Genomic DNA, 15,755 nt, shown 5'->3' on the forward strand with positions numbered 1-15,755 from the left:
CAACACAAATTATACATTGTAATTTGTATAATTTGTGTTTGTATAAAGCGAGAAAGAGAGAAAGGCAAAAGAGAATTGGTAGGGAAAGATCTGTATTTGTATAATTATAAGTGTATAGGACGAAAATATATGTATTTGCATTTGTATATACAATTTTCTCTCACTTTATACAAACACAAACACAATTTATACATTTGTGTTTGTATAAGGCGAGAGATACGAGTGAGAGTGGCGAGCAAGATTCTCTGCGGAGAGAGGCGAATGACAAACGTTTGCTACGGATTACAATTAAATGAAACTGTGGTTATAACACTTAATTTGAATTATTTTATATAAATTTTCCCTAAAACGTTTTTAATAAAATAAGAAGAAAAAGATATAACTTGTGCTGAGCACGTGCGGAGAGCACGTGAGAGTCTCTGCCAATTTCTACCGTCGGAACTCCATCCGTTGCATTATAAACCAGGTACCTTTCGCAGTAATTATTGTACCTCGATGGATCTCCTCCGGTGCTCCGCCGTCCGGTTTCCTAGAACTCATCTCCGACGTCCATTCCGTACGGAAATTCGCCCATGCTTCGCCGCCGTGAGGTCTCTCACAGCTGATTAATCTCCGCGCCGCTGCTAAAAATTCACTTTCCTTAACCGATTCTAAATTTTCACTCTTTCTGCGTTTGCAGGTCGAGTTTGAGTTTTCCGTTCCCGGAGCAGAAAGCCAAGTATTATAGAGAATTGGAAGCTGCTGTTGATGTTGTCGAGCGAGCTTGCCGTCTCTGCGTTGATGTAAATTTCTTTTATTTAGCTCACTACTTATATCGATTACTTATTATTGAAATGGAATGGAATGAGTTCGAGTAGAAGGAATCCTTACAAAGGCTGCATACAGTGTGTTTGGTTGATTGATTGTGTTAACTTATTATTTGAGGTGCATTTGGTTAATTACTGTTAGTCAATTTAGTGTATTATCCGAAAAGAATAAGTTTTTCTTTCAATTGACGAACATCGTGCTAATGTTATTGTAATTCCATAGAACACATATGTGGAAAGACTGGTTGGATTTGTAATAAGTAACTTCCTCTCTGCTATGTATAATTTGATTTAGTACATGGAATTTTTGGTATGTGAAGTGTTTTACAGTGTACTCAATGTTTAAGATCATAGATTTTGAAGACAAAAGATATTAGCTTTTCTAAGAGATGATATTAGTCATTTAGTTCTGGTGAAATGTTACTATAACTAGTATGTATCAAACTAGCCTTCTTCTTGGGGNGAGTAGAAGGAATCCTTACAAAGGCTGCATACAGTGTGTTTGGTTGATTGATTGTGTTAACTTATTATTTGAGGTGCATTTGGTTAATTACTGTTAGTCAATTTAGTGTATTATCCGAAAAGAATAAGTTTTTCTTTCAATTGACGAACATCGTGCTAATGTTATTGTAATTCCATAGAACACATATGTGGAAAGACTGGTTGGATTTGTAATAAGTAACTTCCTCTCTGCTATGTATAATTTGATTTAGTACATGGAATTTTTGGTATTTGAAGTGTTCTACAGCGTACTCAATGTTTAAGATCATAGATTTTGGAGACAAAAGATATTAGCTTTTCTAAGAGATGATATTAGTCGTTTAGTTCTGGTGAAATGTTACTATAACTAGTATCAAACTAGCCTTCTTCTTTGCGGGGGGAGGAGGAGGGGAATCAGCAGCTTGTCAAGTTTTGTCACCAATTGAAAGTTCAGCTTCTTGTTTTCTCATTTTTTGTTGATGGTTGCTAGGTGAAGAGTTTGCTGTTCTCCGATGATGATAGGATTCTTGAGAAAAATGACCAAACCCCAGTCACTATTGCAGACTTCGGGGTGCAGGCTTTGGTCAGCTTGGGTGATCCATTTTTATTTTCTTGAATTCTTTATCATCTTCGTTGATTAGTTGACTTAAAAGTGAGATCAGTTTTCAACAATATTTTGTAAAATTGGAAGGAGAATAGACAACAAGCATGTTGGAGGTCTAATTTGTCTCACCACATAGTTTTTCCTCTAGTAAGAATGTTTTTCAACCTATTTATAGTTCTCGAGTTGCTTTCTGCCTCATAGAGTAAATACGGTAGGATGCATTGATACTGTAAGATGAAGGTGGCAGGATGAGTATTATTTCGTGAGTCAACTTCCGTACATTGCTGCAATTGATTTCTCTTCATGACATGCTTTTTTCTTGTTACACGAAGATGTACCTAATGAACTATCAAATAATATAAGAATGATCAGTCATGACAGACATTGTTTTGTTTCCCTTCTGACACCCTTGATTATCCTCTTAGCACAGAGCTGAATCGTTTCTTTTACTCTATCACTTCCTTCTCTGATAGAGATGAACAGACTCTTCCCGTCCATTCCTTTGGTGGCTGAAGAGGACTCATCATTCTTGCGGTCAACTAATCTAGTAGGAGCAGTAGTTGATGTGGTCGCGAATAAAGCAACTTTTAGAGACGAAGTAACAGAAGATAGTGTCTTGAAAGCAATTGACAGAGGGGGCAAGGATGCTTATAATTTTGGGCCTAACCCAGCCACGTACTGGGTAAGTTGAGATTGACTCTAGAGTAGTATTCACTAATTTTCACAGATAAACTCTATACAATCTTTGAAACCTTTACATTAAGAAGGAATTTCTGTGAAAGGAAATAATAGATTTTCCAATTCCACTTTGGGGGATACCTTTTGTCATGCACCTTTCATAAAATTTCATGGTCCTGGTACAGGTGCTGGATCCCATTGATGGGACGCGAGGGTTTGTTAAAGGTGTTGAAGCTCTCTATGTGGTATGCCTTTAATCTATTTTTCTCTTATTTTTCTTTGTTTCTTGCCGTCTTTTGTTTTCTCTTTTCTTCTTTCTAACCAACATAAAAGAAAGAAGGGAAGATTGTCACTAGTCTAGGTATTCTAATTATAAAATACCATTAGGGGTCGTTTAGTAGCTAGTAAAGAGGTAGCTTATCGATGTATTGATTTGTGTGTAAGTTATACAACGTTTGATAGTTAGTTAGGATATAAGTTATTCATGTATAAAATTAATACAACGTCTGGTTTGCAATTTAGAAATCCGCAAACTAATATAGGTATAAGTTATGAGGGAATTGATGTATTATCTTATGCGGGATAGAAGATGGAATAGCTAATACCTACATAACTAATACTTGCTTAACTTATACCCACATAAGTGCATAACTAGTACCTGCATAATTCTAATCAGTTGCTTAGTGCCCAAGCTAACCATCTCGGAGGAACTTCAGTAAAGAGAACAACTAACATGTGGGGTTGTTTTCCATGACTATGTCCAAAGATAGCAGGTACGAGTTGCGTAATTGATTGGTTTTAGAGTGCAAATACAGATGCTAAATAAACTCTCTCTGACTTCTCACCACATAAGTAACCTCCAGAGCACAAATGAAAGCTTCTTTTGTGAAGGTTTTCATGTGTCAAACAGGTCTTCTTGGTAACGAAGCATGAGAAGAATGCCCTCCTAATAGGGAGCTTTCATTCCAAATTTGCCTCCATGGTCATGAATTACCCAGTTGACCACCAGCTTTTAGAGACGAGTAGCAGGATTTAACTGTGAAGCATCCCTTATTAGGAGCTTTCTAATACATCATATCCTGACAATGAGCTAAACTTGAAAGGATTCCAAGGCTTTCAAAAATTCAGCAAGTCTGCCCATCTCCCAATCATTCAAATGTCTTCTGAAATTGAAATTCCATCCATCCTGCCCTGTATTAGTGAGCAAAGTGGTGTCAGATAACAAAATTAGTCCTAATAAATTAGGGAACTGCTCTTTCAAGCCTCTACTAAAGGGAGAGCCTCCATCTCAAAGTCCTCTCGGTGCCAAGTAAATCCCAACGGAAAATACATAATCAATTGACCATAGCTAATCCAGTTACTACTATGGAAAGCAATCTTCCTGCCATCACCCACTTTGAAACCAATATCACTCAAAAAAACTCGACCATAAAGCTCTAATAATTTTCCAAATCCCCAACCCATAAGGAGCAGGCACCACCTTTGAATATCAATGTCCTTTAGAGACAGTTTTTCATCAGTTGCCTATTTCCACAAGACATGTTGTTCTGAACTAAATCACCACAGCCATTTCATCATTAAACTGTTGTTAAGTTGCCTCAGGTTTCTAATGCCCAGACCACTCTCTTTCTTGCTAGCAGTCTGTCACGCCCCAAGACTGAGGCGGGACGTGATTGGCACCTGATCTAACTCCCCATCTGGTGAACCCTGTACCAAATTGTCTGGCCATGGAGCATCACTGAATCTGAATTAGGTACTATTTTTTTTATAACCTTGGTGTCCCAGAATTAGGTACTGATTTTTCCTAGTTCGTTACCCACAAAAGGCTACTTTTCACTTAACAGGGAATAATCCTGAAAGATGCAGATTATTTACTGGTATTATCCTTTTCACCTTAAGGTTTTGATGTATTCTGCTATAGCTCAACTATTTCCAGCAGCTTACTAATTTTCAATGAAATTACTCTATAGTATGGGTGGTATTAGTTCCATTGCTTTCAATAATTTCTCCCTACTCATCAAAAGGGCAAGAATTCATATCAATTGGTGAAGGATGGGAGGAATGATGTTATAAGGGTGAAACCTTTATTTTGGAATTACAGTGGACAGCGTGGTGTGGTTAATCTCAAGCTTCACTCGTATCAGACTTCTCTTTTTGTCTCTCTCATCCTCTTTGGTTTCGTTCCTTTTCTTCTTCCTGACAACACGTTGTTTCAGGTTAAAGTAATCAATGTTTCTCCACAAAGAAGTCTTCGTAACCAAAGAGTCTCCGACATTATTTACATAGCTTTCCATCATAGCATGTTCTTTAGGATTTGTGAACTGATTGAATTGAGATTATACCTCTTGCCATTTCTTCAATTTATTTGGTTAGGTTTTGTTGTTAGGTGGCTTTGGCTCTTGTGGTTGAAGGACAGATTGTCTTGGGAGTTATGGGGTGCCCTAACTGGGATGAAGACTACTTTGTTAATTGTGTCACCGGGGTCCAAGAAACTGGAAACAATTTCTCCAGATCAGGGATGATTATGGTTTCTCACGTGGGTTGTGGAACGTGGAAACAAAGGTTATCGGACATGTTAACCATTGAGTTGTCTCAAAGTTGGACAAGATGCTTTGTCGATGGATGCCAAGTACTTAAGGAGGCACGTTTTTGTACTCCAGAAAGTCAAAAGTGGGAATCTTTTCCTCTATCATCCTCATTTAATGCAAAAACAGACTCTGAAAAAATAGGGAACGGAGACATCCTTCTTGTTCCTGCATGCTGTGGAAGGTGATGTCTTCTTGTCAAAGATAATTCTCAGGCATTATTTTAGCAAGATTGGTGCTTAGATGTGTGATGAACATTGTCTCTTGCCTACAATTGACATTTAAGTAATGTTTTCAAACTAGATAGACCTCTGAAAATGTGGATGCATTTTGAAATAGGAGTAGACAATCAAATGAATTGTGATACTAATCTCATTAGAAAAAAAAGGGTTAGATAAATGTGGAGCTGAGGAAGAAAATTACTATAGCTGAATGAACCTATCAAAGCATTTTCAATTTGAATGCTGGTCACAAGCACACTTAAAGTAGTCAAACATGCGATAAAACTGGTTTTACATCATGTTGGAAACCTATTTGTGGTTTGTGATATGATTTGAGCTGATGATATACTCTGAGCATAATACAACACTCTATTATCACGGATCTTATACATACAAATGCAGTGAATATCTTAATAATTGTACCTTTGTACAAGGAATTGTATTTGTCCATGATCATCAAATTGTCTGAACCACAGATGGGAAGGGTAACATCTGGGAGAATATTCACCACCACCTGATTTTATCCTTCGATCTTTGTATTTCTCTGTTTCAGGAACTTAGAAAAAAAACTTTTTCCTTGGTTTCAGGATTCTTATTTGTGCCTGTAACTGTTAAGCTTTCTTTCTTCACCAAAATTGCTGCAACTATAGAGATATTAGTGCTGGTAGGCATCTTCCAGATAGTTGTTTCATTGTGTACAATGGGTTTTCTTCAAAGTTCGTGTTTTACTTGGAATAATATTCTGGAGGAGGGGGAGTCTATTGCCTTTTGCAATTTCTGACTTAACAATGCGATATTTTGGTGTCTGTTATTCTTCAATGTCAGTCCATCATATCTGAAACTATTTGAGTAAAGTCCATCATACCTGAAACTATTTGACCAGGATATTGGTTACATTAGTTGTCTTCAAGTTACTTATATAGCATCAGATTCTTGTTATACTTGAAAAAGCTCAAATCCACAGTTCGTTACTTGACCTCTGTGACCACACATTATTTCTGTTATTGATCTCCATCTAAGATGATTATATTTGTCATTTATCTGTTTGATTAGTTTTGTGAAGCACCACCAAACACCAGCACACCATTTTTCTATGAAGGAAATTTGTTTGTTTCAGCAATATTTTGTTATTTGCTGTATGTGGAATATCATCATCTAATTCATTTTCGACAGAGGTTCGTGAATTACTTCCATTAGAGATTGAGGGACACTATTTTACATTACCTCTGGACAGAATCACGACAGTCACATTCTGTATATTTTTCTGTGATGCTCCAAATTAGACTCCATTGGATGAATTGTTCAGTGGTGAATTTACCATAATGTTTTTTGACTCTCCTTTTAGGGTTAGAAACTAGTTATGTTTTCACGTTTTTTTTATGGGTTTTGCACATTCTTTTAATGCAATTTTCTTCTGCTCCGCAGTTTGTGCAAATATATGATGGTGGCTTCTGGTAGAGCATCAGTTTTTCTTCTTCGTGCAACAACCAGAAAAGTTATGAAGGTAATTTTTTAATCTCACACATTACAGATAACTGCAGTCAAGTGAACTTGTGCCTCATGTCATTAAAGTTGTAGGCTTGTGATCCTTTAGTGGAGCCCCTTGTTGTTAAGATGTTTTATGGTGCTAGCACAAGTTTTACCCTGGTTAATTTTCTACAAACAATAAGAGTTAAATTGTATGTTTACTGTATGTCTAAGTTGGCTAGGAGTCTTTCAACCTTGTTTGAGATTTACGCACGAGTAAAAATTAGAGACTTCTGGTAGTAGAGAAACTGATTATAAATATTGGTTTGAGACGGGTCATATGGAGCGCCATGGAAAGTACTGATTCTTATAGCCATCCCCAACTAGCTTGAGATTGCGCCTTAGTTGTTGTAATAAAGAGTAACTAGTGCAGACTTTCTTGAGATAACTAGTGGAGTTACATTGGTAATGCTACACATTTCCATGAACAAGAGGAAAATAGGATACTGCAAACTTTCTTGAGATTATGAGAAAGGCATACTAATTTGGGTTTATAGTCTGTGGTCCAAACTATTTGCAGAAACGAGCCTTTTGAGGTTTTCATTACAACTTCATAACAAGCAATATATATATATATATATATTTTACAGATTGTTAAAAATGCATTTATGCTATCACATTTGAATAACAATTTACTTCAATTATTGGCGCCAGAGAGCAAAATTAAACAAAAATAATTTCATGGAAATTTGATAATTTTGTCGTAAAGTTGTTTTTTTCTTCCTTTGTTGGTTACTTCAAGTTGACTGGATTTACTCAACCATCCATCTATTGACACCACTAGATCAATGTGTTAGCATATTCTTTCTTTTGGGTGTTCAATATTCTGATATGAACATATGACTCCACTGAAGAAAATCTCTGGCTATGCCCCTGCTTGGGACCATGCTGTTGGAATCATATGTGTTCATGAAGCTGGGGGAAAGGTATGTGTCTCTCTATTGGTATTCCTTTTCTGTTGTGAGTGTCTATGCGTCTCTCTGAAGGTATTCTTTTCTGCATACGCATTAATCTTAAGTTATCTGCTTATAACTTCCATTTATAACCAGTTCTTGGGAGAAAACAAACAGCTGGTATAACTACCTTTGGATTTGTATAACTCAAGATGTAGGCATCAATCTTCTTTTTCTTTTGGCCACGTCTAATGCAGGTTCATATCAAGGTCTAATGGATATATTTGAGAACTTGAAAATTGGTTGGGAGGAGAAATCTTTCATACCACAGAGCATAATTCCTGCTGTTTGCCTTAAAAGAAAACAGAGTTTCCCAAATTATTAAGGCCCATATATCCTTAATCCTTTGGAGATACTTATTTTTATATTTGATAGACACTGCATATTCCTATTAAGAGAGCAGTATGAGTAACAAGACAGGTTACATTATCTTTCTCATGGTGATGTAATCATGAACATTTGGCTTAAAACATCTGTGAAGTGCAAGGAAGGGTCTTCATATTTCTGCCTGATACTCTTTGTGATAAGGAAAATGGAAGTGAAGTGACTAAGCGAGGGAAATCTTTTGAGCACTTTTGATTTCATTGCTTGTAAAGATTTTTTATTTATCCTTTTCCTTTCTGATTCAGGGAAAATGTGTATACTACATCAATTAACATGAATCTTTGTTTGGCAGCATTCTTTCATTCATAAAAATAAACAAGTCTATTATCGTAGTTATTCAGCATGCTTGCAAATATTTTTCAGGTGACTGACTGGGAAGGAAGTTCAATTGATTTTGCAGCAGATGAAGTTGCACGGAGAACTATATTTCCGTCTGGTGGCTTTCTAGTGACGAATCAATGTTTACATAATGAGATACTTGGACTCATCTCTTCAAATTCATCAATCAATTGATGGCTCAGGTGTTCTGGCGGACAAATACCTCAAATTCTTTTTGTAATCTGTATTTTCTTCCACCAAGCCATAGAACAGTATTTTTTTTTTTAAAACCCTGATATCCAGGCCATTGAACAGTAGATTGCCATTGTTTCTTAGCATATATACTTGTATTCTTTGGGCCTCAGTTGGCTAACTCTTCCACTTAAACATCCTTCAAGTAAGGGATCTTCATGGAGAATGATTTATTTATCATCTAGTAATATATCACTTCAGAAGTGGACTGTCGTGTTGTAACACAAGCATTGCTACTCATTTTTATCCATAACGATCCAAAAATGTCATTTTTTTCTATTGTGTAAATGACAATAAAAAATCTTTTTCTCAACAAACAACATTGTCCACTGTCATTTTAAAAATCTGCGCATTTTATTAAGAAATCTTGGCCTCTCTCGTTACGAGCATATTGAAGATACTTCAACTTGAAACCAAGCATCTAATTTCTACACAATTAACGTGGAATCTTTTTAAGTTATCTTTGATGTTGTAAGGTGCAATGACTTTTATGCAGCTGATACGTCCATGCTTATCGTCTTATCTTTTATTAAGATACTAATTTAAATAAAATAAAGGACATGCATGCTTGTGATGTCCGAATCAGCTTTCGCTAATTTCAAAATATCTATATAATGATGGGAATGCATGAGCGTGCATTTCTAGGCTCAGTTTTCTCCAAATTTAAAGTTCTGTTAATAATTAGAGTCAAATCCCTTTAATATTGAAATTTATACTATGATAAAATAATTATTTGCACTTTTGGCCCTGGCCAATTAGACCCAATCCTTGTGACAATATTAAATTTCCCCATTTTTTGTCCTTCATGAGACAACAACACTGTTTGAGGTTCGTGTTTCTTGCATTGAAAGCGCCCTAAATATTACTATCATTATTATTATTATTATTATTATTATTATTATGGACTACTAGTCACAATGTGTCATCAACTTATTGGCTCTTTCGATGGAAATTCTACTTATGATCATTTTATATTATTTATCATATATAATTCGTAGGATCATTCCAGAATTGTCAACTGTTCTTTGAAGTTATCCACGTATACCCAATTAAAATGGTAATAAGAAACTGGTAAATTAAGCATTTAGAGGGCCCTATTACTTAGAAAGATCTCGAATTTTCATGAATGCCAGTTGTAGTCCTTTAAAAATTATTTAATTAATTAATTCAAAGTTCTAAGCATCCCAATATAGTATTATTCACCAATTATGTGCTCTCATCTACATAGATTATGTGGTTATTGAGTAAAATATTATGTGCATGGCTCTGCTTAAAATATTTCTGCCACTCTATTGGTACAACACACACATATCTGGCTTAAATAATAAGCTACTCCCTCCGTCCTATTTTATTCGATACTGTTTGACTTGACATGATCATATTTGATAAAAGAAAGGAAGACTTTTGAAATTTGAGATAAAAACAATCCTGAATATCTACGTAGTTGTAAATCATTATTAAAGTTAAATTGTAACAGATAATACACACAGAATAATGCTCCACAGAAAAAGAAAAAGAAAACATATTTCAAATTTGATGGTAAATTCTGCGTAAAATGCATACGTTTGCTGGTCAATTTAAAATGTAGACAACAAATGTATTTTTGGCCAACACTAACTTTTGGACAAGTAGTTAATGATCCAAGTATTAATATATGTGAGCATTTGTTAAATTAATTTTACAATCTACTCTATTATATACGTGGACACATTTGAGTGTGTGAGAGATTATGCCTTCGTTAATTAATTAAGTGCTACTAATTGTACTTATTTGCATAATCAGCAATCTACACTTAATTTTATAATTAAAAAATCCTTTGATGACACCAAAACCTGCGACATTAGCCTAAAATTGTGCCTATTGTAATGTGATTAATAAAATATTAGTAGGTTGTTAATTAATATAATCTACTTGGTTAATTCTATATATTACATATTTTTCAATTTCTAATTCTATAAAGTATTTCCTTTATTTACTTACAAATTCCACTTTCATAGTAATAAATTGCCTATTTTCTTCTCTAAAATTACCAACTCATGAGAATAGCGTAAACACTGAAAACAAGCAAGCGAAAGGAGAAAGAGCGCTTTTGAGTAACAATTCCGCTCATAACGGATTTAACATAACTCAATAATTTTAATTTAGATCCTACATTTCTGATTAAAAATTTATTTGATACATATAAATAATTTATTTAAAACTCAATATAATAAATTTAAAATTCTAGTTCCGACTTTATTATTGGAGAGAGGCCGGATAGGGTTGAGTCAAAATAAACCGCTCGCATGGGAAAGGAAGGAATAGCAAATCTCAGTGCATCCATAAAATAATGTTTGGTCCAATATAATTAGTTTACCAAAGTTTATTGTAATGATTGGTTTAAATTAAGGATAAATTAATATAGAGGGATATGGAATTATGTGAGGCAGATAAAAATGGAAGAAAGGGAAGATATGTGCAGTACATATATATTAAAAAATATATATATACTCCTATATTGCATGGTCATTGAGTAAAATATTATTATATGCATGGCTCCTGTTTGAAATGATAGTGTCACTCTCTTGGTACACCATACAAATATAATGTTTTTTTTTTTTTTATAATAAGGTGGGATTTCTTAAAATAGTAACAAAAAAGTGCCATCCACAAGCGCTTTAATTTGGTCTTGCTCCCACAAATAGCCAACAAAACCTATTAAAAAATAGATTTAATTTCGAAGAATAAGATGAAGATTATTATTATTCAGGGTTAGTTATATATATTGAAGGGTTTGTTAGAAAAATTGAACAGCTCACCACAACATGAGACTTATTTAAACTACAATATATGGTTCACGAAAGAGTATATAATATTTGACTATGACTCAATTAATATTATATGAAAATTTATAAATTTCTGAATCCGTCTATGCACCCGATAAAACGACACATCTCCATTTTTATTTTTTCTCGATAGAATCCACCTAAATAATTGGACATGTATACTACCTAATTCGAGTATTTGCATGAAATTAAGCATTAGTTTGTTAAATTAACTACCAAACCTACTCTCTATAATTATCTGACAAGTAACTTCCTGTTTTAGTATGTTCGATTTCAAAATATTTATAATTTAATTATTTTCTTTCAAGATCGTACGATTTTCTTGAGAATATATATTACATGTATCTTGAATTGTTGAAATGGAGGTTCTTTTACAATTTGCAAGACACAAGTCATAAATAATGCTTAACTTAATAAGAAGTAATTATGATGTAACCATCTGTTAATTAAATGTCAAACTTGCTCTATAATTACTTTATATTCTGGACAAGTGGTTGCCAATTTGAGGATTATGTGTTCCTTAATTAAGTACTAATTGTACTATTCTGCACAATCAGCATTCTAAACACAATTTAATAATCTAGAAATACCTCCACGTACAACACCAAAATCTGAAGATATTACACAAAATATTGGGTTGAACACTTTCAATGTGATTAATATACACCGTTAAGTATCTCTGCTTAAGATATATTATGTATTTAAATAAGAAATATTAATGCAAAGTACAGTAATTTTTATATATATAAGGGATCGTTTGGTTGGTGTATTATCATAACCAATCACAACATTAAAATTTCCATAAAATAACAAAATGATTGATGTATATACATACCGCTTAAGTTCATCTTAACGTAGTATATACAACCAAAAAAATAAATTTATGCATGAAAATTCATTAAAATCATAATAAATAATACTATTATATATGGACCTATATATAACTTTAAAAAACAATAAATTTCATTAATCATAACTAGAAATCTTAAAAATTGAACCTATAAAATTTAAATTTTGACTCTACCTCCGAAATTACTTAGTAAAGGTAGTATGTAACGCCAAACAATCCCTAAGGAGTGAGAAGGGGACACAAGCAAAGAGTTTTTTTTTTTGGGGGGGAGGGGGGGGGGGGGTGGCAAAATGAACAGTTTGCATGAGAAATGAACAGCACAAATCATACTGGATATTAAAATAATATTTGACCTAAATCTTAATATAGGGGCTATATGTTATCTTATGTGAGACACATATAAAAGAGAAAACACTATACTTTTGCACATGAGTTGTATATTTAATTTATTATGAACTTTTGTATTTCACATGAATAAATATTACCTTTCCACGTCTAAAAATAATACCATCATCATATATAGTAGGCGCCCGACTTCTTGTGATTCAAATCAAAATACTACAAATTAAATCTACAATCCTTTACAGCACACCACGTGTCCCTATCTCCACGTGTCTCAATCTTACAAATTTTGCCAAATCTCTTCTGTCCTTTTTCTTCCCATTTAATAGACCTCGTCGATTAAATATCTTATATTAATATTAATGGTGTAATATAAAAGTATCGTTCCTATGAAGCTCATATGATTACACTAATTTCTTATAATAACTGGACTTACAGAATAAAAACATAATTTCAAACCAAATTTTATGACTCGCAATGATTTATAGTTATGTTGCATTTAAAGGTGTGGTCCGTTAAATAGTTTGAGATTCATGAAGTTTCAGATTTAAATTTGATAGAGATAAAAATACTAAATAATTTCTTTCATATGTTTGAACTTTGGTAACAACGTTATTTGATATATGTTGTTGGCGGGATATATTAACAGATATTCATGAAATTAGTCGAGATATTCAAAGCGCCGCTTAAGAACAAGATAGGATCAAAACAAATTAAAATTGGTATGATAACTCTAGAAGCTTTTAAAATATAATTCTAACAAGAAGGAGAAAGTATCGAAATTTTAAATCTATGAACTCTCACATCATAAAACGTATATATGTGATTGATTTGTCATCTTGGCTTGTGGTCCTAACTATGAAGAGGCAAAGGGTATTGCAGGAGGACACGTATTAGGTTTCTAATTTTTTAAAAACAATTATTAATTAAAAAAATAATTATAATAGCATCACATTTATTTTTATAAATAATTCTGAAACAATGACGTGGTGTTGATTAATCGGATTGGATTATACATATATAATAATACTAGCCTAGAAAGCCATGATTTTTTAATTTATTTTTTCCACTCTTGTGCTTTATCAGAATTCAGAAACGACTGAAGTAGTTTATTTATTTCCATATATTGATTAAGTTTGTCTAATAAATAATCGAGCCACTTTTCGAGCCGATAATATTAGCTTTAAGCCATCGATCGCTTGTCAATAGTAGCCTTACATGACTTGAATGAAGTTAAGAAATGATATATATACACACATTAACATTAACATTAACAAAAAGTGATTTGTCTTTATCGACATTAGTTAATTGTCATTGGATTCAGTGTCGCTATAGACTTTAGAGATATTTATAAAGAGTGCTAAATGCCACTAAAAAATTATTTTTAGTGATAATTAAGCTATTATCGTTAATTAATTGATACTAAAGATCATTTTTAACGTAGTGTGAATGCGGTCTACTTAAGAATGTCATTAGGATAGCTAATTATTGGTATTTGGTATAGTGCACTCACAGTTCATGCGACTTTGGATAGTTAAGTCTCTTTTCAGGCATACAAAGTCAAAAAAAACTTGAAATCCAATAGCATTTTGCTTCATTTCAAAATCGATATAATTAATTTCCATGTGACGGGAAAGATAAATTGACTTCTTTTAATTTTAAAACAATACTGAGGGTGCTTCATATATCTATGAACATTAATTAACACAAATTATATGACATCACTTAATTAGGCTCTATTTACTAATTAATAATTAACTTGATTTTTTTTCTGTAGGGGTTTTAAATATGTATTTTCTCCATTATGAAAATAACGGATTAATGTGAATCCTATTAACTTAAACATGTGGAATTAGTTTTCTCAAACGAAATAGATCAACTATTAATTATTTGGGTTAAGAGGGTTTATACTTTATTCAAGTGAAAAGGAGGAGAAAAGAAACAAATTAAAAGAGTATGATTCTATTAAAGTATGAGATTATGCTAATATAATGCAAATCGTTGTAAAAACTAAATCTTTGTAATAGTCTTCTATGAAAATAAAAGGTTTGAGGAAAACTGTGAATATGGTTCAGAATGTGAAAAGAAGATGTGTTGATTCATCAGTAAGGAGGTGTAGGAGGTTAGCTATAACAAGTTTTAAGAGGGATAGAAGTAGACCGAAAAAGAGCTGAGAGATGTGATTAGACAGGACATGCATGACACATCTTCAGCTTACTGTGGACATAGTCCTATATAGGAAGGTATGGAGGTCGAGGATTTGTGGGAGAGGCAGAGTGCTAGTTTCGTCTTCTCATCTTTATTTTATTTAGTATTCATGTAGTATTTTATTTTTCTTTTTTACTATCACATGTTGTAGTATTTGCTTTGTTTATCTTGTTTTTTGTTGTGGTTATTGGGCTTTGAGTACACTTTTTTTACGTCAGGGACCTATAGGAAATAACCTCTCTATCCTACAAAAGAAAATGTAAGATCTGCGTATATTCTATTTTAATTTCCTCAAATTGTACTTGTGAAATTTCACTAGATATGTTATTGTTGAACAAAACTGTGAATAAGTTATCCATCTTATCGAATTTATGATGAGACACGACGACAAAACAAGTTCTTAGTCTAATTTTTTGTGTTGAAAAATAGGCACTTAATGGAAGAAATTTTACATTTAGAGGTGTGGACAGCTATATAAATGACATAAAGTAAGGTTCCAATTAAAGACTAATTGGTAAGGGCTTGGTAACATGTTCTTGCTGCACACCATTTATATTTTATACCAGTGCAAGTCATTTTCTGTACTTTGTTTCCATGTTTGACTATAATAAGTATTACATTGTATTCTCTTCAATGCTAGTTCAGTAACATTTCTTATGATGCTAAGTTTTGAAAACTCCAATGATTGATTCACTTCTTACTAATCAGCCCATTATTTCAAT

General features: G+C 33.3%; 1 protein-coding gene across 2 annotated transcripts; it reads left to right on the forward strand.

Moving 5' to 3' along the window:
• The first annotated feature begins 410 nt into the window (after positions 1–410).
• On the forward strand, positions 411–9,008 carry LOC125846513 (putative PAP-specific phosphatase, mitochondrial). 2 transcript variants are annotated; one of them, XM_049525966.1, is made up of 9 exons: positions 411–590; positions 680–782; positions 1,777–1,879; positions 2,364–2,572; positions 2,754–2,813; positions 4,955–5,337; positions 6,800–6,878; positions 7,756–7,827; positions 8,602–9,008. In XM_049525966.1, the coding sequence occupies exons 1-9, from the start codon at positions 496–498 to the stop codon at positions 8,749–8,751; spliced, it is 1,254 nt and encodes a 417-aa protein (XP_049381923.1). In that variant the 5' UTR covers positions 411–495; the 3' UTR covers positions 8,752–9,008. The 2 variants fall into 2 exon arrangements, with proteins under 2 accessions (XP_049381923.1, XP_049381924.1); XM_049525967.1 differs by lacking the exon at positions 8,602–9,008 and adding an exon at positions 8,052–8,301.
• Positions 9,009–15,755: the final 6,747 nt, after the last annotated feature.

Source organism: Solanum stenotomum, chromosome 12 (genome assembly GCF_019186545.1).
Source record: "Solanum stenotomum isolate F172 chromosome 12, ASM1918654v1, whole genome shotgun sequence".
Lineage (NCBI taxonomy): Eukaryota > Viridiplantae > Streptophyta > Magnoliopsida > Solanales > Solanaceae > Solanum > Solanum stenotomum.

Coding starts and splice junctions, on each gene's coding strand:
- LOC125846513 (XM_049525966.1), top strand. CDS start 496: ATGGATCTCCTCCGGTGCTCCGCCGTCCGGTTTCCTAGAACTCATCTC. Junction 591..679: donor CCATGCTTCGCCGCCGTGAG/GTCTCTCACAGC, acceptor CTGCGTTTGCAG/GTCGAGTTTGAGTTTTCCGT. Junction 6,879..7,755: donor CAACCAGAAAAGTTATGAAG/GTAATTTTTTAA, acceptor ACTCCACTGAAG/AAAATCTCTGGCTATGCCCC.